General features: G+C 34.2%; 2 protein-coding genes across 2 annotated transcripts; one reads left to right on the top strand and one right to left on the bottom strand.

Moving 5' to 3' along the window:
- The first annotated feature begins 15 nt into the window (after window positions 1–15).
- Vps28 (vacuolar protein sorting 28) lies at window positions 16–5229 on the top strand. Its single transcript, XM_085960099.1, has 6 exons — window positions 16–176; window positions 264–327; window positions 1974–2169; window positions 2550–2651; window positions 2869–3003; window positions 4738–5229. Exons 1-6 carry the CDS (start codon window positions 170–172, stop codon window positions 4867–4869), a joined length of 636 nt encoding a protein of 211 aa, XP_085816225.1. The 5' UTR covers window positions 16–169; the 3' UTR covers window positions 4870–5229.
- A 3102-nt stretch (window positions 5230–8331) lies between these two features.
- On the bottom strand, window positions 8332–14949 carry LOC147063471 (uncharacterized). Its single transcript, XM_085959745.1, has 2 exons — window positions 10761–14949; window positions 8332–10154 (listed from the first exon to the last, which is right to left on the bottom strand). Exons 1-2 carry the CDS (start codon window positions 14780–14782, stop codon window positions 9884–9886), a joined length of 4293 nt encoding a protein of 1430 aa, XP_085815871.1. The 5' UTR covers window positions 14783–14949; the 3' UTR covers window positions 8332–9883.
- Between the last annotated feature and the right edge of the window lie 6479 nt (window positions 14950–21428).

The following is a 21428-nucleotide window of genomic DNA, read 5'->3' as shown; positions in this document are numbered from 1 at the left end:
TGACATGGTCATACTGATTTACTGATGATTATTGACAATTTGTGACAGACATTTCAATTTTGAGTCATACTTTTCATTCTTGTCAATTAAGATTTTACATTGATGTTTTCGATTTAGACGAAAACTAACATATATAATTTAAACGATACAAAATATAGTCCACCCAACCATGCAAGGTAAAACAAAATAATCTTTCTGAACACGATTATATTTTGTATTTACAAGATTTATTTTTATCCTAATAAATTGTCCAACTGTTTCAGAGGTAAATCGCCCAGAATTATATGAAGAAATAAAGTTGTACAAAAATGCACGAGAAAGAGAAAAGTACGTAAATAGAATATTAGGCTTGAAATAATTAAACAATAATATATAACATTTACATTGACAATCTGTCTGTTTAGTCTGTTATTCACTAGGGGCCTTGGGAACTCACTTCAGTGTTCATAAAACACCAATATACAAACTGTCCTCAAAATTAGAGCTGTGGAACACATTAATTAGCCATTTAAGATGATATTGTCTCATTCAAATACTAATTAAGTCCATTTCACTTTTGATTTTCACTTCATCGAATCTTTCAAATTCGATTTTTCATATCATGTGCACTAAAGCATGATATGTTGTCAACTTGAGCCTATCAACTGAGTGTGGATTATTCAATGACTCATACTTGCAGAAATTAAAATGTAGTTATTATTGATAGTTTTGAACTGGTGTCCTTCAATGCTGGGTGCGATATCTTATTTGTTAGGCTACCATTCTGTCTTCCACTCTACATTGATTTTCCATGATTTTACATTGTGCCTATAGCCTCAATTACATTGAGCTTCTTTACGAGCTGTTTATTGGCGAATTTACAATCTGCCTGTAAAGACGCCCAGTGTAATCATCGAATAAGCTAATAAGCAGGTTGTAAACACTCTACCGATAAAAGTTGAAAGCCGGTCAACTTTACACGCTACACGCCGGCGTGTGGGCCTACTGCGTCTGGCAGTACCAACCTCCCGGTAAAAAAACGAACTACGTTCCGTCAAAATAGTGGCTGGCTTGTGGCTTTTCAGCGAATGGAAAGTTTTGTGTGTAATCATCAAATCGCAGTAGTGAATCGCCCGCTTTTAAATTCGCCAATAAACAGCTCGTAAAGAAGCTCAATGTAATTGAGGCTTAACTCCGACTGATTTTAACAAAAGTGCCACCTAGAATCATGTTCGTAATATAATTAATTGTGTTTTTCTTTTGACCATGTCGAATCCTTATAAGATCATATGGGCCTCCACAGGGTGGAGGTTTTTAGTAACAGATTTTTTTTTAACGAGAAATAGATGTTAGCGACTTGCTCAACCTATTAGGTGCATACCCTCCACAAATTGAAAAATAAAATGTGTATTTGCCAGATCCAGGATTTGAACCTGGGACCCACGATATTGTAAGCTAACCATTGTGTCAGCTGCTCGGCTTTGTTTATTATTATCAATTACCTTGATAAAATTGATTTTTATTTGCAAAATTTGAAACTCTCAGATAGAGTAGCTATTAGAAATAGTTTGCATAAAATATTTCGACCACTACTGACATAGGTTATTATTTGCTAGAATTGATAAGTTTCCACATAATATTATAAAGTCTTCAACTTCATAGAAGATTTTCTTCAACATAATACCCATGTCATCATCATCTTCAGCTGGTAACGATCCATTGCTGGATGAAGGCCTTCCCATTGCTCATTCCACTCTTCTCGGTCTTTGCTGAGACATACATTCAAGTTTATGAGTCAGAGGGTTTTAGGGCGTCCTTGCGGACGTTTAATGCCCCTTGGGTACCACTGTATGACAGACATCTAATAATAATCAATCATTAATTTGCCATTCTTAAAAGTTAGTATTTCTTAGTGGTCGTGGACTTATTTCTATTTAAACCAAGATTATCTTCTGTGATATTTGATTGCTTAAGTTGTATATTGTTTATTTTAGGCATGACAATATGGCTGATCTGTATGCGGTGGTCAGTACACTTCAGCAATTGGAGAAAGCATACATCAGGGATTGTGTGACTCCCCAGGAATATACCGCCGCCTGTTCCAAATTGCTGGTACAGTTCAAAGTTGCCTTCAAGCAGGTCCAGGGTGATGAATATCCCAATGTCGATGCCTTCGTCAAAAAGTTCAGGGTAAGAAGCCACCATTTTTATCCATTGTAAATGCCGTACAATATTTTTTTTTTTAAATGATGTGCTGAAATTATTCTTTGCTTCAATTTTTATAGTTTTGTAATGCGATTTACTATATTTTATATAATTAGCATTTCAAAGTATTTTTATTTAACAATTAGGTACTTTGGTACATGTCAATTAGTCCAGTGCCACTTGGCGGTTAGAAATCTTTTCTTAATTCCTTAGTTATGTAAGTTGTTGGGTTTCAAATGTTCTCATGGTGCGATGCCGAGCTGGTTTGAGCAAAGTGGTGTTGTCTTAATTGAAAACTAATAATAAAATTAGAAGTACCAATTATTATCGTGTAATGTAATACTATATAATTTTAAAAATTACAGCTCGATTGTCCTGCTGCTTTAGAGAGAATAAAAGAAGATAGGCCAATCACAATCAAGGATGATAACGGCAACACAAGCAAGTGCATAGCAGATATTGTGTCAGTAAGTATATCATAATATTATTATTCTTCTACCTTTGTGGTAATGGTAAAAAGTGATAGAAACTTAAATACATAATTCTATTAAGATTCTTAATAGTTCGATAAGATCAATACACTTCATATAAGGTATAAATTCATTTACACACCTATTTATTGTTTGTACAGTTTTTTACAGGAACTCATTGGCATATTCCTAATATATTTCTGTCTCTTACTAGCTATTTATCACTATAATGGATAAACTTCGGCTGGACATAAGTGCTATGGACGAACTGCATCCAGACTTGCGAGACCTCTCCGACACCATGACCCGACTGAGCATTCTGCCTGAAGATTTTGAAGGACACGAGAAAGTAAGTTCGCTATAATTACGTAGCCATCTGATTTATTTCTTTTTATATTTAGAAGGCACCATGCAGAAAGGAACGTATGCACATTTAGAAAAGAAACAGACAGTTGTCATGTCATAGTAAGCTTACATCAAGGGCAAAGCATGACAATGTCATTTTACTTGGTATTTAAATGAATCAAAATCACACTGAAGTCTCTTCACTAATGTCACACTAGCAACCTCTCTCACCTATACATTTGAGTTTTAGGTCTGCTGGATAAAACTACAAAATGCAGCCTTATAGGGCAGACCTTTATTTTCACATACACCAATTAATATGGTGCTGGCCGCGCGGCTTAAGCGTTGGACTATAACGCCGTGTGTCCCAGGCTCGAATATTGGGTCTGGCAAGTACACATATTGTTTTTCAATTTGTGTCTGTCAGGGTATGCAGCTTCAAGCAGAAATATCCGAGCTATTTATATCACTGAATGGCCTCAGGCAAGATGACGCTCTGGCATGCCTTCTTTTCAATATTGCGCTAGAAAAGGCGATACGGGATGCAAAGATTGATGCCCGTGGCAGCGGCACGATATTTACTAAGCCTGTGCAGCTGCTGGCGTATGCCGATGATATCGACATCATTGCCATATCAGAATTGGCGCTGAAAAAGGCATCCACAGCACTAGAAGCCTCTGCCAAAAGAATGGGTTTACAAATAAACGAGGCAAAAACTAAATACATGCCTGTCTATGTCACACCACGAGAAGTCGCACCAAAGTTAGATATTGGTGCATACAAGTTTGATACGGTCGACAGTTTCATATACCTTGGATCTCTTGTAACTCGACATAATGATATTACAGAAGAAATCAACAAGAGAATCATGTCTGCGAATAAATGCTACTATGGCCTGTCAAGACATTTTAAGTCCCGCTTACTATCTCGCCGAACTAACAGCACTCTTTACAAGACACTTGTAAAAGCCAGTGCTCACCTACGCATCGGAAACCTGGACATTAACTCTGCGAAATGAACGAGCCCTGAACATCTTTGAAAGAAAAATTCTCCGCCGTATATATGGACCGATCAGGGATGGACCAATTGGAGGAGAAAATATAATGCTGAGCTCTACGGGCTGTACGAATATTGCAGCGCAGTTCAATCAATTAAGATTGGGAGACTGCAATGACTAGGTCATGTGCACCGTATGAATGACAATGAACCAGCAAAGAGAGTGATGTCCAGCAATCCAATAGGACGTAGAAGAAGAGGGAGGCCAAAGATTCGCTGGTTAGACGGAGCTGCCAGTGACTGCCGTATTCTGGGGGTACCAAATTGGAAAGCGGCCACACTGGATAGGGACAGGTGGAGGGAGCTGTTGGAGGAGGCCAGGACCCACACCGGGTTGTCGCGCCCCTGATGATGATGATGTCTGTCAGGGTATGGACCTAATAGGTTGAGCAAGTGGCTGACATCCATTTCTCGTAAAAAACAAAATCTGTTAATACAAACCTCTACTCTGTAGAGGGCCATATGATCCTATTAGGATCGGACATGGTCGAAAGAAAAAAGGAAGAAAAGTGGCTGACATCCATTTCTCGTAAAAAACAAAATCTGTTAATACAAACCTCTACTCTGTAGAGGGCCATATGATCCTATTAGGATCGGACATGGTCGAAAGAAAAAAGAAAGAAAAGTATATCAATGTAATAACATATTTTATATTTGACACTATGTTATTCTGCATTTACAGGTCCAATCATGGCTGACAGTACTGAATGGGATGCAGGCATCAGACAAACTCACGGAGACCCAGGTCCGTCAGTTAATTTTCGATCTGGAATCATCATATAACGCATTCAACAAACTCTTACACAAAACATGAGCGATCATTACGGTTGTTGATATTTTTCTATATACGGTAGAACCTCGATTATCCATATTCCTTTCGGATCATCAATTTCGTATGAATATAAGGAAAGAGTACGATTTAAAATAATATAATTGGTTAAAAAAGTGAATTGCGATTATCCGATAATCGAGGTTCTACTTTTATTAAGGATGTAATAATTGATTTATAATGCAAATATTTCGTATTGTTATTATGACTTCAGCTATTTTTTTAAGAGTAACACCGATTGTAAAAGCAGGTTTTAAGAAACAAACATTATCTATATTATAAGTGGAAATCTGTTTGTTACACATTTTAACAAAATAAATACATATATTTCAATTTATTTACTTTTAATTGTTTTTTCATAAGGATTGACTGACTGCCAATATCCATGTGTACAAAATTAGAACCAATACCTACCTGAGTAAAATACAAAGCATCAGTCTTAGATATCCGCTGATAGTATATATCCCTCTTGAAGGCTGCCCACTGGTCACGAAACAATCTGTATTTATGATATTATAAGATGATACATTCATGATATTTTAAGATTTCTTGAATCATGAATTTTCATCTACTAAATTGAAACATATTGTGGTGTCCGTATCGTTATTTTCATGTTGGCACAAATATTTATTGGAATCTTTTCTTTTTTGAGTGCAAGCATACAGTTTTTAAGTGATGTTTTAGTAATTTAGTTATTATATCTATCAGTGGCGAAGGGTGGAGGTAGGCTATTGATCAGACATAAATAAAAATAAATAGTATAAGCACACTAAACTTTGTCAGTCATACGTAGGGCTACCAATTAACCGAGGTAAAAATACTACTCGGTTAGGGGTTTATAACCGTCAAAATTGTAAACCAAGACATAATAGAAAAAAGGAATTACTCATCAAGGAAGTAATTATTTTCATATAAGTTGCACAATATGCGTAACTTGTTTTGGTATTGATATATTTGTGTCGATAAATATTTTAAATTGTAAGTAGCCCCACAATTAATTTATTTACCAGCAATCTAAATTCTAAGTAAATCAAAAGACAAAATAGGTATATAAATAGTTTATTATTATTACGATATAGTAGGTATAAACAAAACATACAATTATGTACCCCTTTTATTATTCCAATATCATTTTACATGACTTTTGAATAACATCTAGCCATTTGATAACTAAACAGATTTTCGAAAAAATCAATGATTGGAATCTAAACATATTAAAATGAGACAAAAAAGGTCTTTACTCTAAAATGAGATTAGTGGTTTAATATTTTTTTGTGTACAAAAATGGCAATTTTTATAAGAAAACAGTGAGTTCCATCTGAAAGAAGATTCGACATCTTTGGAAAAAAAATTTGTTACCATTCACTCAAAAGATCCATATCTTGTTGACGTTTACTATGTGAAAAAGTAACTCAATACCCGGAGATTATTTTGCTTTTCATTTGTAAGTGCAATTGAGATAAAGATGTTGATTTTTCTCCCAGATGGACCGTTCTGTGGTTGCTTTACAAAAATCTCTGAAGCAAGTTACAGTTTGACGCAAGTAAAATATTTTCATACAGAAGAAACAAAAAACACAGTAATCCTGAGAATTTGTATGAAAATTTTTTGCTTCACTTTCATAACTTAAGTTAATCCATTGTCTCTATACAAGAAGGTTTTCTTCAACATCTTTGGTGTGAAATGATTAAACAATTTTATTGGAGAATTTACCTATTCCAAATTCCTGTAAATTTCAGAGATATGGACATTCGAAAACTTTCTGTGAAACCAACAATAACTTCCTTTTCAACAAAATATCAAAACATATTATAATTCTAAGTTGACTTTACTACCGTATAATTTGCAAAGATTTTTTTAATATGTGATGTAGTCTGTTCACCAAGGTGACATTAACAACTTTAACATCAGGAGCCTTGGGGAAGCTTCATCCTGCTACAGATAAGAAATCGTCAACAAATATTGTCTTCCTAATTTTTTTCTTGGACTGATGCAGGTTTAATTAATTGACTCTTGTTTCAAATGCAACATAATTTCTTTGATTTGATTACCTACAAAATTATATTATTTTAAATAAACACTCAAATATTATTTACGTGACAAGCAAATTAGGTCTACAAACTAACATTTTGTCAATGAAAATATATTAAAAATAACTACATTATAACATTCCAACGCCAGACATTGCACATTCCATATTGTGTCGTGTTAGAGTGTCGAAAATATTAGATTTTACGAGAGAGAAGAAAATTTAACAGATTTAAAAAGAACAATAAATTATCTGTCACAAAATAATAATACTTTTACGTCATTCTGAATAAGTATTTAGTGTGATTAAATATACTAGAATAATTAATTTTTTTTTTTTAAATGAAACTGACAATGCCACTACATCTTGCTGGGTGGGGTTTCCATTTTAAATCTAAATAATACACTTTTCACTGTAATCGACAATGCCACTTCTGCACTTGCTGGATTCCCGAAGAAAACGGTATTGAAGAAAATTAATACATTTATCATCAGGGATGGTGAGTCATGTACTCACATTGAAGAGAAATTGAACCCATTGACTACTGACTTTATTTTTGTATATATGTTACACTGAATGTGCGAAATTGACTATTACATGAAATGGCCAAAATTTTGGCTAATTCATGTAATAGTCAAGCCTGTTGCCTTATTCATGAATTAGGTAAATTTTCTGCTGAGTACATGAATTCGCCAGGGTATGGAATTCTTGAACTGTCAACATGACAGAAGAAAAAGTAAATTTAATACGGATGGTTTTATTAGTTATAATTGGACATAATATAATATTATTATTATTAGGTTAGGTTTTGTAATTCTGAATTAAATTATTCAACTGAATGTCCATTTTGAGGTTAGCTATCAAGTGTCAACAAACTATCACAAACATTCAATCGACCATTGCACGAATCAAATCACGAAAATACTTTTCAATAAAATTCTTCCGTTATCATATTATAGTTCTAGATTTTTTATTGCGCCTAGTAAATGGATATGAACGTCATTGCAGTTATTGATTGGTATATTTTTATATTATAATCAATGACATTTGACACATTTGTTTAGTTTGATTAGTTGCAAAAACTACCACCGGAGCGCGATCTTCTATTTTGACCATATATAATATATGTACATTTTGACCAATGCATGAGCATTTTGATACATTTAGTTTAGTTGCAAAAAATACCACCGTAGCGCTACTATCTAATTTGTCCAATACATGAACTAGGCAGAAAAATTACTGCCGAATTCACGCACTCTCCAGATATTTTGTCTAATTCATGAATAAGGCAACGGGCTTGCATTTTTCATGATTTAGGCAAAATTTTGCCCATTTCATGTAATATTCAATTTCGCACATTCGGCGTAACATATTATAATACTAAAAAATTTACTTCCAACAATCAAATATTAATAACTCAAAAAATATACATACATGTTTAAAACATTTGATTATTTGAACATAGATAAAAAAGGATGCTTTAATATGATTTAAAAGACAGAAAAGAAAACAAAAATATTTAAAGAGAGATGGGTGGTTCAATAATAACTTTCATTTATTTTTCTTCAGCATTTTAAGTTTAGTGCTAAATAAAAAACCAGTTAAGTACATCCTAAAGATTTAAAAAACTGCCTGGTTTATAGTGTAATCTATTTTTTAATGATAACCCACAAAATATCTGAAAATTATTGACAAACACCGTACTTTTTGCATTTCTAGCGATAATAGTGTAATTTCGCTGATGACGAATTAATGATTTTATTACTCTGAATTAATGAAAATATTGAGTTACGACACTTTACTGTGGGATGTGCGATTACTACTATAGTAGATATTATGATTTTTTTAAGCAATGTTAAATAACAAATAATGTCCATAGCGTTGCAACAATTCCAAATCAATAAATAAATGTTTGTCATAAAAAAAAAGTAGTTAAAAAAAATTATGTTTCTTGATCATCACTTCAATAAAATCGGTGAAGATGCAATCCATATTATAAAAGATTAAAATTGTACAGCTTATTATTTAAATAACTCCTGTGACTATTACTTTCAAGCCGAAATGCTTAGAATGTCACTAATCACCGGTTATTCAGATCACTAGTGTTTCGTGTTTCGCGACAAATGTGCGGATGCAACAGCAGTATTAAATGTCTCATTTATTACTACTCACACTGTCAGCACCAGATTGACATCTAAATATGTATATCAACAGACACCATTTTTATTGCCATGCCAATAAAAAAATATACGAAGCACGAAGACACTGTAGGTATAATAAAGCAATTATTGAAGTTAACAATAATATTAACTATAAATTTATAATTATTCAATTTATATTGTGCAGTTTTCATACTTTTACCAATGCATATAAATGCAGGCAATCGGAATTTTAAAAATGGCAATAGTTTGGATCGTAGAAAGTAGCGATGCCACATTGATTAAAACTTTTGCAATTGTCGTTCCATTTTGATCTATGCATCCTGGGCCTTAAACAATTGGTTTATCCAGTTAGTACTGTTTACATTTTTTCCATGAAATAAACCGTACCTTTTCTGGGAATACAGATACATACGTAAAAGGTTCTAATATTTCTTATTATTAATTTAACTGGTTTTCAATCAAATCGCATTTTCTAAAATGTTGTCACACAGTGCGCAGTAGAGATATTTGCCGAAGCCAGCTAAGATCCACATGGGGATGAAATGTGAAAATGATATATTGTCTTTTCAAGAGATTCAGCTGTTACTTGATGGTAATTCATGATAAACTTGTTTTACACTATATTATTAAAAAAATATCACAACCATGTGATAAAGACGTAGAATATAATTATTATGCAAGTAGTAAAAGCAATAATAAATCAAAAAAATCCATAGTAAACGGTATTATTTTCAGATTAATCATAGTGATTCTGATAAACCTGGAATTACAATCACGAGAAGGTTAATACAAACTGAGCCTGGCACGATCAACTGTGTGACAAAGGAAAATTATAAAGGATCTCGCAAGTTTCGTCAAACACTTGATTACTGGAGTCAAAGTTTATTGATTTTAAGTAGTGATGAAATCTGTTATTTCTTTTCATATTATTTCCGGAGCGTTCTGTTTCCGCACGACAAATAGTTCTAAGTGTCGCCATGTAATCGATAGACAAGGCGGTTCGGTCCATTTGTGATCCACAAGGAATCTGATCGCACACCTCGCTGTGGGCAGTCTGCTTTTTCTGCGAATCTTTCCATCTGCAACAAAATAATAGTGACATTTTAACTACGTATTGAATTGCAAAGAAACAATCCAACTTTCACGGGCCGAATTAACTACTAGTAGACTACATACTAGAAGCGAAGTTGGAAGTAGGTTAAGATCCGACATAAATAGTGCACACTAAACTTTAGTCAGTTATTTGTTTATTTTATGTTATTGTATATTTGTTTCCATTGAACTAAGAATACAAACTGCAAATGGTGCTGGTTAGTTTTTAAAATTCAATTAAATACTGCCTAAACAAAATTTCCCCCTTTCAATTTTAAATATTTCAATATTTATAAGTAAGGTATCAAATCATATTTTTGGGGATACTGAATTCAAAATAAGGTCACTTAAGACATTGTTCGAATTCCCTTTTATATACACCTTTTTTACAAGGAATAGTTGTTAGCCTTTCTCCCAGCCCACAGGATCAAATACACATTGGAAAAAGAACATGCATTTATTTGAACCCGTGACCTATGGCTTCATATTTATAGACACAGCCGCTCTATCAACTAATGTTAATGTTAAATAGAGAATAGTATGTATACTTGAATTTTATTGTAATTTATAAATCCAGAGAAAAACAAATTTACCTTAAATCTTCTTCTCTATGAAAGCATTCATCAAGAAATTGGCTGTCCTTAAAATGAAGTCCTTCAACCACAGGTTTGCAGGACATGGAAATCAATTCTCTGGACCATGCACTCGAAAGTTCTTTATAGTTATCATACAGCGATAAATCTTCAGATTCCGATAAGCTATCAGTCAACGGAAACTGCCAAGAATGTTTGACAATTCCATAAGTGTGAATAATATTTCTGCTATGCGATTGCATTACATCGACGCTTGATATATTATCAAATAGATTAAAAATTGAATCGAGATCCCCTTCTTGCGTTTTAGCATGTTTAATTTTTTCACCACTATCTTGTACAACAGAAGAGTCAATGAGGTGATTAAATAATCTAGACATATTCCACCAGGCGTTGTCTAAATTGAAATTGAACGATGACTCTTGAAACAATTTCAAATTAAAAGCAGGACTCGTGACATCCAACGTTGATTTAGTAACTTTTACATGAGATGTCACTTTTTCATCGATATCTTTCCGACTGCGATCATTATCAGCTTGCAATATGTTATTCTTTGTTGGATCCAATAACCAATATTGAAGTTGCAATATCGCCGTTCGAATATCGCCTTTACAGAAATCCAGAAGTCTGGATGAGAAATTGGGTATAAACTTCTGACATTCAATTAGCATCAAAATATCCAACCACGGTCCGAGCAAAGCTCCCATCAAGGGATAAAAATGAATTACATTTTTTTCAGAAATAAATCGTTGAAGATGCAGACATTTAATGTCGGACGCGACCAAAATTACCGGTCTCTTGGATGACTGTACTATCTGCGCCAGGGCATTCACAAAACCGTCGTCTTCCTCGAAGACAACGTCCGCTTCTTCAATTAACATTAATGACATCTTATGCGTGTCACCGTTAACCTTTTGCGGAAGAATATCTCGGCTGTTTTTATTAGATTTTCGATTGTCACAATTCTTTGATTGTTTAGTTCCCTTCAAATTTAACATTTTTCCTTTATTTTTTGTATTAACAAGCATATCTTTCTTGTTTGTTACTTTGGTGTTTTCTATTTTTTCAAATAATCCTGAAAAATTATTGCTATCTGAGCTCATTTTGGTCAAGACTTTATGTGATTGCGTGGCTTCTTGGAGTTCAGTGAGGATTCTTTTACCAGTCCTCTTCGAACTGGCATTGACTTCTAAAACATTTATTCTCAGCTCATTGGCGACAGCATATACCGAAGACGTTTTCCCGCTTCCTTTTGGGCCGATGATGACGATCATATTATTCGGAAGGAGTGCACTGTCCCTGCTTTCAGAATCGGATGTGATAAAATCACTGGAACTCTCGGAGTCTATGCATTTCCTTTTGCAATTCTTACTAGTTTCATTGTAATCTTTCCATGACTCTAACCATTTTTTAATCGTACCAATGCTCTGCATATTTCCAATTATATCGGTAGAACTGGTCGGTCTATATTTTTCAGTCCATTGAGAATATTTTTTGTTGTGCGACACATCGTCAGTTGCCAAATTTTCATACGATTCATTAAGAATCGGTGCAGTATCCAAAATATGATTATCAGATTTACTCATAATATTTACAGTAGAGTCAGCGTTACTAGCATTATATTTTTGTTTCAGTCGATTATAGATCTTGTTGACGGGGTGCATCGCATATCTACGCTTAATTTCGTGTAAGCCCGCTTTACAACTATATGACTTCAACTCGGACAATTCTCTATATAACCATGCGTCGGGTGCGTCGTAATTTGTGTATTTGTTGAATATTCGGCAGCAATAATTAAAATCTTCTGTTTTAGTAATTATATCATCAAAATTCTCCATTAGTGGTATTATCGGTAAATTCCATACAGAAAAACTACCATCTAAATCGGACGGAATCTGTTGTATGTGACTAATAGATGGAAATACATTAAAATCAATTACGAGACATGGCAACTTTTCCTGCTGCTTCCGTATATAATCAGGCATTCCACTTTGTAGAAATTTGAGTTTAGCCGCAAGCAATTCCGGATCGATTTGGGGTTTTGGAACATTCTTCAAAAAGAGCGGCGCGAATTTCACACTTTTGGATACAGATTCCTGCGAATTAGAACTGTGAAGTTTGCTAACGGGCAGTGATTTGCGCGAGGCGATCCGACCGGGCGATCGAATACATCGCATTGCCGCAGGCGATTTAATGTTGATGATCTTAATCGGTGACACCGTATCCACATCCGACGAATCGTCTAATCTCGTAACATCGATTACTTTGCTGTCTTTTCTTTTGCGATTACTTTTTTTAGGAGTGAAAATATGATAACCGTCTGAACCGCTACCGCCACCTGATTCATCAGAAGACTCCTGGATGTATCTGAGAGGTTTGTTGCAGTTCATTCTTTTCGGACGTATATTCTCCACTACGTCAATAGAAGGAAGCGGATCTGCAATAATAACTTCATCACTTTCCAACGGTTGCAAATCACTGTTGGCAATATTCAAAATTTTTGACGACGCTTGGAGGCGTTGTTTTTCAACTTGCAATGATTTTAAAGGTATATCTTCAGAAATTTCTTCGATATCCAACTCTCGTTTGACGGATGCTTTTTTCAATTTTTTGGTTTTAATATGTGTTCGTTTGATATTGTTTTTCACTCTTCGGTTAAATTTAACTTTTATAATCTGTGAATCGGCAGCAACATCATCGCAAGTGATGTCACTTGCGATATCTGGTTGTGAGAATTTCTCATTTTCCACTTTGTCAAAATAGCTGAGCATGCTCTCCTTTTTCCGAAGAGACGGTGAAAGATTTTCTAAAAAATCTTCATCACTCATCTCGGTTTTATGTCTCTTTCTGTTCTCAATCGGTTTTTTTGCATCATCTTTAGATTTCTTCGATAAATTTCCAACTAAATGGAGTTGACCATCCCTCTTTCTCTTTCCCTCGACATTCCTCGTAACGAAAACATCGCTTTTTATTAATTTTTTATGTGACACAGACATTTTTTTCTTTATAATTTTAATAGAACTTTCTTTCGAGTCGCTTTTTAACAATTTCTTTTTCTTTATTCCGTTTTGGAGTAACACCTTAAATGATTTTTTACGTATCTCTAATGTCTTTTTCAATACCGTGTCTCTCACTTCTTCTTTTTCCCTATTTTTCTGTGCACCTTTTAAATCGGCCAATTTTTCGAGAGACAATTTTCTTTTAGCTTTTACTTCTCTCCGCAGATCGGCTTCATCAGAATCTTTCTCGGTGATAATTTCCTTGCCTGGAGAATTGGTACCGATTCGCTTTTTACGGGATTCCATCATAATTTGAAATGCATTACTCGGAGAGTTATTTATTTCTCTATCAATAGAACCATTTTCGTCACATTTAACAGGTGGTTCCGAAAAACATGTATTGCTATCTGATACATCGACATGTGTACTGATTTTTTCTTTTTTATTCTTTTTAGTCACTTTGAGACTTAGCCTGGCTTTCTTAGATTTCATTGTAACTTTTTTACTTTTCGGCGATTTATAATCCAATTTTTCACTTTGGGTGAGACTATTTCCATTTATTTTTGTTATTTGCGTCGAGTTGCAATTGCTAACATTAAGTTTAGTAAGACTGCCGTCAACTGCATGTTTAGAAGTAGATTGCTTATCGCGAGCTAAAAAACTAACGTTTGATTCAATAGTACATTTTTTAGTACGGTTTTTTACTATTTCTGAAGGCGTTATGTCACGTTTCTTTGATTTATACTTGGTTTCTTTATTATTTTCATTGGTTTTCTTTTTGGACTTCACTTTTTTTGAAGTTGCAATCTGATTACTTGCTTCGTCGATAACTACTTGTTTCTTACTGGAAGATATTTTGATTGTATTATCCTTAATTGGGCTACATGTCGAGCTTCCTGCACCGATACTTCGACTATTTCCATGGTTATTAATGATCTTCGGGGTCGGTTTTAAATCAGAAGCTACCGGGTCTGGTGACTGGGACTCTTTGAGAGGTTTGAAAAAATTCCTCACGCTGGCCATTATAGGGATCTGCTATCCTTTTAGCTGTTCGTGAATACATAAAATCTACATTATACCTATCTAAATTAACGCCACAAAACTAATTCCAAAGAGTATCGGTTAAAATGTTTACAATAACTTTGACGTTTACAGAACGAGAAAGCAGCGGGAAAATAAACATCAAAACCATAGACAACGAGAGAAGATAACAAATGGCTACTCAACGCGTAATAAATTTTCTACAATAATCTACTTAGTATACTCAATAATTTTATACTTGAAACGACAATGCGAAATAAGTATGTACCTAGGTACCTATTTTACAACCAACTTGTGATGCCTGCGTTATGACAGGGCTGTAACAGTAGTAGTCGGATACAGGGGTCAGCTTAATAATAATATTATATATCTGATAGATCGAGGCGATTTATAGGTTCGCAAATGATCACTAAAACTTTCATAGCCAGCCATAATATTTGCATTCTGCTTTAAAACTTTATTAAAAATTCAGCGCTCGAAATGGAAAACTTTACGAACCGGAACGCTCAATAATTATCCGAAAATATGAATATATATATATCTAATTTTATATTACTTAGGTAGGTAGGCATATTATAAAAATAAGTGTATTCGATTTTTAAAAAAAATCGAAAAAATTTCTAAATTAAATTTTTCACCTGACAGAGCGATAATCTGAGGATTTTCACGAACCGGGGCTGCGCTCCGGTGCACTCGGATCCATGTCGATCCCTTATTAAGGGAATACCATAACCCAGAAGAAACGGAACCCATGATTAACCCTCACCAATGCCAATTATCCCGAAAGCATACAACTTGTATTGACAGATCATTTCTGTAAGATGTTAGGATTTTCCAAGGGCAGTTAGCTTGCGGATATTATAAGTTCCGAAACAAAATCATTTAGCAAATTCAGGAGAGGTCATCGAGGTAGAAAGGGGGTCCGAGATTTCCTTGTGCTCGTGTTAATCTATTGGGTTTTAAGATGTGCAAGTGATTAACTTCGAATTCACTGGTGAGGCGGCTGCCACCTTAGTGCTCAGTCGTAGTGATTTTGCGGGCGCGGCGCGGCGGCGTCTTACGAAACTCAAACGTATAACCGTGTGTATTATGCCCCAAAAAAGACACTGTTTACGAACATTTTACACACGGTTATAAGTTTGAGTTTCGCAAGACGCCACCGAGCCGCCCCCGCGCGACCACTACGTTCTTGCACTTAGGGTCCATAAAAATTTAAAGATGAACGAAACGAGACTTTCCCTCCCGTACCCAGAATGTACTTACCAGTTTTTATGCGCCGGTGATTCACTTGCACCCCTTTTATCTCATACAGCATGCTGCATTGCTTTTTTTGGCTACGGGACCGGTCCTATTAAATGTGAGGTCCTATTATTGGAGTATGTGCGCGAGGTCCTTATTCCGATATTCAAAATTGTGGTATTTTGGGCGTACTACCTACCTATACCTTTTTAATATCGTACAAAGTACGCGGGCCAAAATAATTATAGTAGGTACAAATAATACTATGATTCTAGTACGATTGGCAGCACTGTGTCTAGAGCAGCGGCTCTCAAACTGGAGTCCACGGTTCCCTAGGGCAGGGGACCGCGATAAACGAACGAATATCTATTTTATACTATGTAATTTTACTATGTAACTAATGTAATATGTAACTAATATAATTTTTATAACTATAGCATGTGTCATTCGAACATTTTTTTAAAGGGACCGCCACGCAGATAATTTTATAAAGTTTGAGAACCGCTGGTCTAGAGCGTAATAAAACGTCGAATCAAACGTCCCTGTTTGTTTATTCTGTCAACACTGTACGAGTGTTCTTCGAATACAAAAACTCCCCTAAAATAATACAAATAGAATATTATTAGATAATAAAATTGTAAGAGGTTCACACCAATAAGATAATTTCCCCCAGTTATGAAAAAATTGTACATGACATTGTTGATCGTTTAGGTCATTATACCTAGGTAATACATTCAATGCAAAGCATGACTGTAATACTTATTTAGACACAGCTATTAATTTGTTTAATATTAGGTTTGTTTTATGTATAAAATTGAACTTATTTTGTAACATTAAGATTTAAATTTATATAATAATTATTTAGTTATATAACAGGTAACCATTTAAGCTCGCCAAATTACCGGGGAGTAGGTAATATATCGTCACTGTTTTAGCAAAACCATATATGTGCACTTTCTCAAATTGTGCAGAAGGATAAAACTGAATAAAAAAATAATATTACATTTAAACATTAAAATTATGAAGATTGCTTTATTATAATCAGAAGATGGTCTAAGATTATTATTTTGTTTACAAAAATCTTTTATTTTCAATACAAAAATAATAAAAATACAGTTTGTGATGTCACATAAGTTGTTTTGATCGTTTTGTAAATACACATAGTTTAATTTATTCATCAAAATGTGAATAATAATAAATTTTCACTCATGAAAATCTGTTACATAAATAATAGTTAAAATATACATAGTGCATTAGTGATAAATTGCAATATCATTTTATTAATTATTTATGCAGTATTGAGATGATCTTATATTTATAAGTTCGTTTACTTTCTATTAGCAGGTTTAAATGTTAGGTTATCGTAGAAATAATGGTGATCTTTCTCTATTACACTTTTTAATTCCTGAAGATGTATGTATTTCGACTGCGATATTGGCAATGATTCATTATATATAAATTACAAAAGCCATCGAACGGTTGCACTGATAACGTTGAGTTTGTAAAAGATTGTTCCATCTGGTAGATACTTTTCGTTTTCCTGGTCTGATTGAACTTAATCCAGATTTAATCTTATCCATAATTTCTAAAAATTAAAAATCAATGACATTAATTTTATAAGGTTGTTTTGGTCTTGCCAGCCGCATACGTGCTATATAACCAGACGGTGAATATATTGGAGGCTTAAAATACTTTTCCAAGGTGGCATGTGCACTATCGTCCTCCATCATGGTGTGGCCTTTTTCTAGAAAAAGCTGTTGAATCTCGATGTTTTTTCTCTCTAAAAATATCACTTAGAGCAGTAGCGAATAATTTATTTCGGTTTTGATATCCACACTAATCCGATATTAGAATTATTTCATTGTATTGTCTTGCTTTCGATGAGATGAGACAAATTCGTTAGAAAATACATTATTAAGAATGTATATGGTGAAATTGTGTAGTTGCAGCTTTTATTTATAATACGTTTTTGATGCCTGTGTTTTTGGACATAGCAGCACACTTTGGAGATCCATCGTAATTACTAACCGTCCAGTAATACTTCTGGTACTCTCCGTCATTTCATTTTTGGTCTTCTAACATCTTTTTTTTTAATAATGTGGCTATTGTATTCCATTTCTGAAACAGTCTTCATTTTATAACCACAGCAGATGGCAGTGATGGCACACTGATCTTTACGTGGTTGGTGGATACTGATTTTTTGGTGTTAATGAATTAGAAAAAAGGATACTTCTGCTGCTTTATGACCATTTTCCAGAGACCATTTTTTATATTCATCATGCATTTGTATTTTGGATCGGAAACACGATTCCACATACACCCTGGAGGTGTTTTCTCTGCAATAATGGCTGGGAACTTTGGAATTAGATCCAACCACAATGTAACATTTTTCCACAAATCTCTCCCGTTTTGATTTTTGGTTGCACTACCAATTATTTATCTTCATTCAGATTCTTATTATCTATCATTGTGACTTTCAATTGGCCACTGTCATCGAGACGTTTGTAGTTGTTTACCCAACTTTTAGATTAATTCTCGCCTATACCCTATTGGCCATGTAGGCATCTTCCAGAAATTATTGAGTATTTCCTGTCTCTCTTCTTAAGAAAATTCCCCACAAAGAAATGACGTGACGGTTTTTTCAATCACCTTATGTGAGCATGCATCTTTCATTTTTCTTGCATTTTTCAAACTGTCGTGAAAGACCATAATGCATAATTAAATATAAAAATAAACTATTTGAAGCCAACTGTAAAAAAACATTACAATCTCGATATCAAAATACCATATATATGTTACTATAATATACACATAGTTGTTTTTGTGAACCGTGGTTTTTGAACCTTACACATAGCTGTTTTTTATTTTTTGAAATAACTTCGGAGCGAGTTTACCAAACACATAGATCACTTTACTGGCCTATAGAGAAAAAAATAAGGAATGACTCGGTATTCAAAAGTCATTTTTGATAAAAGTGACACATAGATGGTTTTGCTAAAACGGTGACGATATACAAATCCTGCGAAGAAGATTATTTAGTTTTTATGAGCTAGTTTTCATAATTTTAATTAGTGGGGAGTTCGAAAAACAATAATGAGAAACATGAAATTTATTATTTAAATCAGTAGATAGGTTATCGAGAACGATTTTTGTAATTACTGATATAGAATAGATGCTACGGATTTTTGTACTCTATTATATTTAGAGAATTTACAATTATAGTGTGGTAACCCTACGAAAGCGAATGAAAAGTTACGGTTTGCGTGCCATTGCTAAATGCGACCTCTACCGTTTTTCATAGCAGCCGCAGGCAGGTATTTTAGATTTTTATTATAATTTAGATTAAAGTATTATGAAATCGAAGTTGTGCCACAAGGGAACAAAGTGTCGCACTCTCTGGCGGCATCTCTTCGTGGTCACCTAAATCACTGAGGGCTGCCGTGTCCGGTCATGAGCTTGAGGTGTTTGTAACGCGGTCGTATCTATGTACCCTTAAGTCGGCTCGCACATCGGAACTCGTCTCGCCTAAAAACGCGTTAACACGACGTTAACGAAACAACATAACACGCGTTGCCAAATGGAGCTTCGCAGATTGATCGAATGCAACTGTTTCGTCTGAAAAAATATCTGGCTGTTGCATTCGACATGTTGCATCCTTCTCGGGCACCGAGTCGGAGGGTCGAAGTCACTAAGAAACACATACAAATTGGTCATTCCTATACCGGCTCGCCGATCACCGCATTGAAATATCAATACGTTTCGAAGGCTACGCGCGACTGTCGTTAGATAGATGTGCGAGGTTGTGTCATGCAACACTTGCCGCCCGTTCTCGGAAGTTTTGATTTATGGCAGTCAGGCACACGAGGCGAGTTGTGATGTGCGAGCCGGCTTAAGATTCGGCGGAGACATCGATTCTCAAAGCTCAAAAGCCGAGACCTTTGAAGCTTAGTAAGATGTCACGTCTCACAGCCATACAGTAGCACAGGTAGCACGCACGCGTTGAACGAATTATTATAATATTTAATATTGTAATACATGCGATAGGCACTGAATGGTTCATTAAACATAGGTATTCCTATGTACTAGTAAAATGCTTTTTCCAACGGCAAAACTAACAATATTTGGCGACCGGCTTAGACAATAAATAATATGGAAACAGCGCAACCAAATAGGAAAGAATTTTTCGTATGATGATCTTGATCTTGAAATCTTATTATTAAATAAATATTCTTACTGTGTAAATAAGTACATTGCATGGCTTGAATTTACTTCGCATTTTTATATATAAGGATTTTAACACTGATCCAAATATGCTGGAGGCTAATAACTAAAAAAAATCATAAATTTAAATCATTTAATGATATATTTTTCTACTAAGGCTTTATACTGATATTTTTATGAATAATAATTATAGCAGAATTGTTTGTTGCTGAATGTCTACAATTAATTTTATATTTTAGGCAAGCACTATGATGCTGAAATGCTTGTTATAAATTTTAGACTAATCATAGCATTTAATATGTTTTAGAATATGGCTTGCTTTTATGATTATTTATAACTTATAATGATGCTAAATTTTATTAGGCTTGTTTCTAGAAATAACAAACGAAAAAAATACAGGAATTTAGATACAATTTTATTAAACTGTCTTATGACGTTGCATGTTTTCAAAGGGTGACTATAATTTGTTACGTGCTAAATATTTTATCTCGTGGGTCGTAGTCAACACTGTTCACATTTATATGAGCCAACTTTTGGAGGTGCTAATATATTTTTAAATTTCAAAGTGCGACTAGGTACTTGTCGAACTCATGGTAAATAAAATAGTATTTAAGACGTGTCGTAAATCCCGGCTTTTTAACTTAATATTGTTATTTGATTCTCTACGTGGGCACCTGTATATTGATAAAAAAATCTAACGCGATTCTTTTTATAAATATCTTTACAAAAATGATATACCTAAATAATATGTTAATACTTTTAGTAAATTATCGAGCGCTCGGGTACCTATGTATTTTTTTCATTTAGAGCGCTTTTTGATACGGAGGCAGCGAAAATGAACTTTACCGATCTATCTGAAAATATAAGTACTCTGATATAAGTACTTAATATATTATTTACCTACTACGAACTTATTTATTATGTTTAGGATCAAGGGCATCCGTTGTCTGTTCTCCCAAGGTGCAGAACTAACCTGCCATTCGTGATGCCAAATGGGAGAGCAATAACCATGTTTAATGAAATCGCTTCGAATATTGATATATTCCACTTAATACGTGAGGGTGAATTAGGTGGACGTTGTTTTATAGGTTTTTAAGATAGGGTCTATCAATAGTTCACTCTGCGTGCTTCCATATACTTTTACTTTTAGTTTTGTTATTTTATTTTA

This window comes from Rhyacophila brunnea, unplaced genomic scaffold (genome assembly GCF_057557595.1).
Source record: "Rhyacophila brunnea isolate RB1 unplaced genomic scaffold, BYU_Rbru_1.0 scaffold_9, whole genome shotgun sequence".
NCBI classification, from domain to species: Eukaryota; Metazoa; Arthropoda; class Insecta; order Trichoptera; family Rhyacophilidae; genus Rhyacophila; species Rhyacophila brunnea.
The sequence above is the reverse complement of the archived record's forward strand: the minus strand, read 5'-3'. Positions and strand labels throughout refer to the sequence as shown.

What these genes read in the sequence shown, in the direction of transcription:
- Vps28 (XM_085960099.1), top strand. An exon ending in AATGCACGAGAAAGAGAAAA is followed by an intron (nt 328 to 1,973) that starts GTACGTAAATAG and finishes TGTTTATTTTAG; the next exon opens with GCATGACAATATGGCTGATC. An exon ending in GCATAGCAGATATTGTGTCA is followed by an intron (nt 2,652 to 2,868) that starts GTAAGTATATCA and finishes GTCTCTTACTAG; the next exon opens with CTATTTATCACTATAATGGA.
- LOC147063471 (XM_085959745.1), bottom strand. Translation starts at nt 14,782, where the DNA reads ATGGCCAGCGTGAGGAATTTTTTCAAACCTCTCAAAGAGTCCCAGTCA. An exon ending in CATAGAGAAGAAGATTTAAG is followed by an intron (nt 10,155 to 10,760) that starts GTAAATTTGTTT and finishes ATTTTGTTGCAG; the next exon opens with ATGGAAAGATTCGCAGAAAA.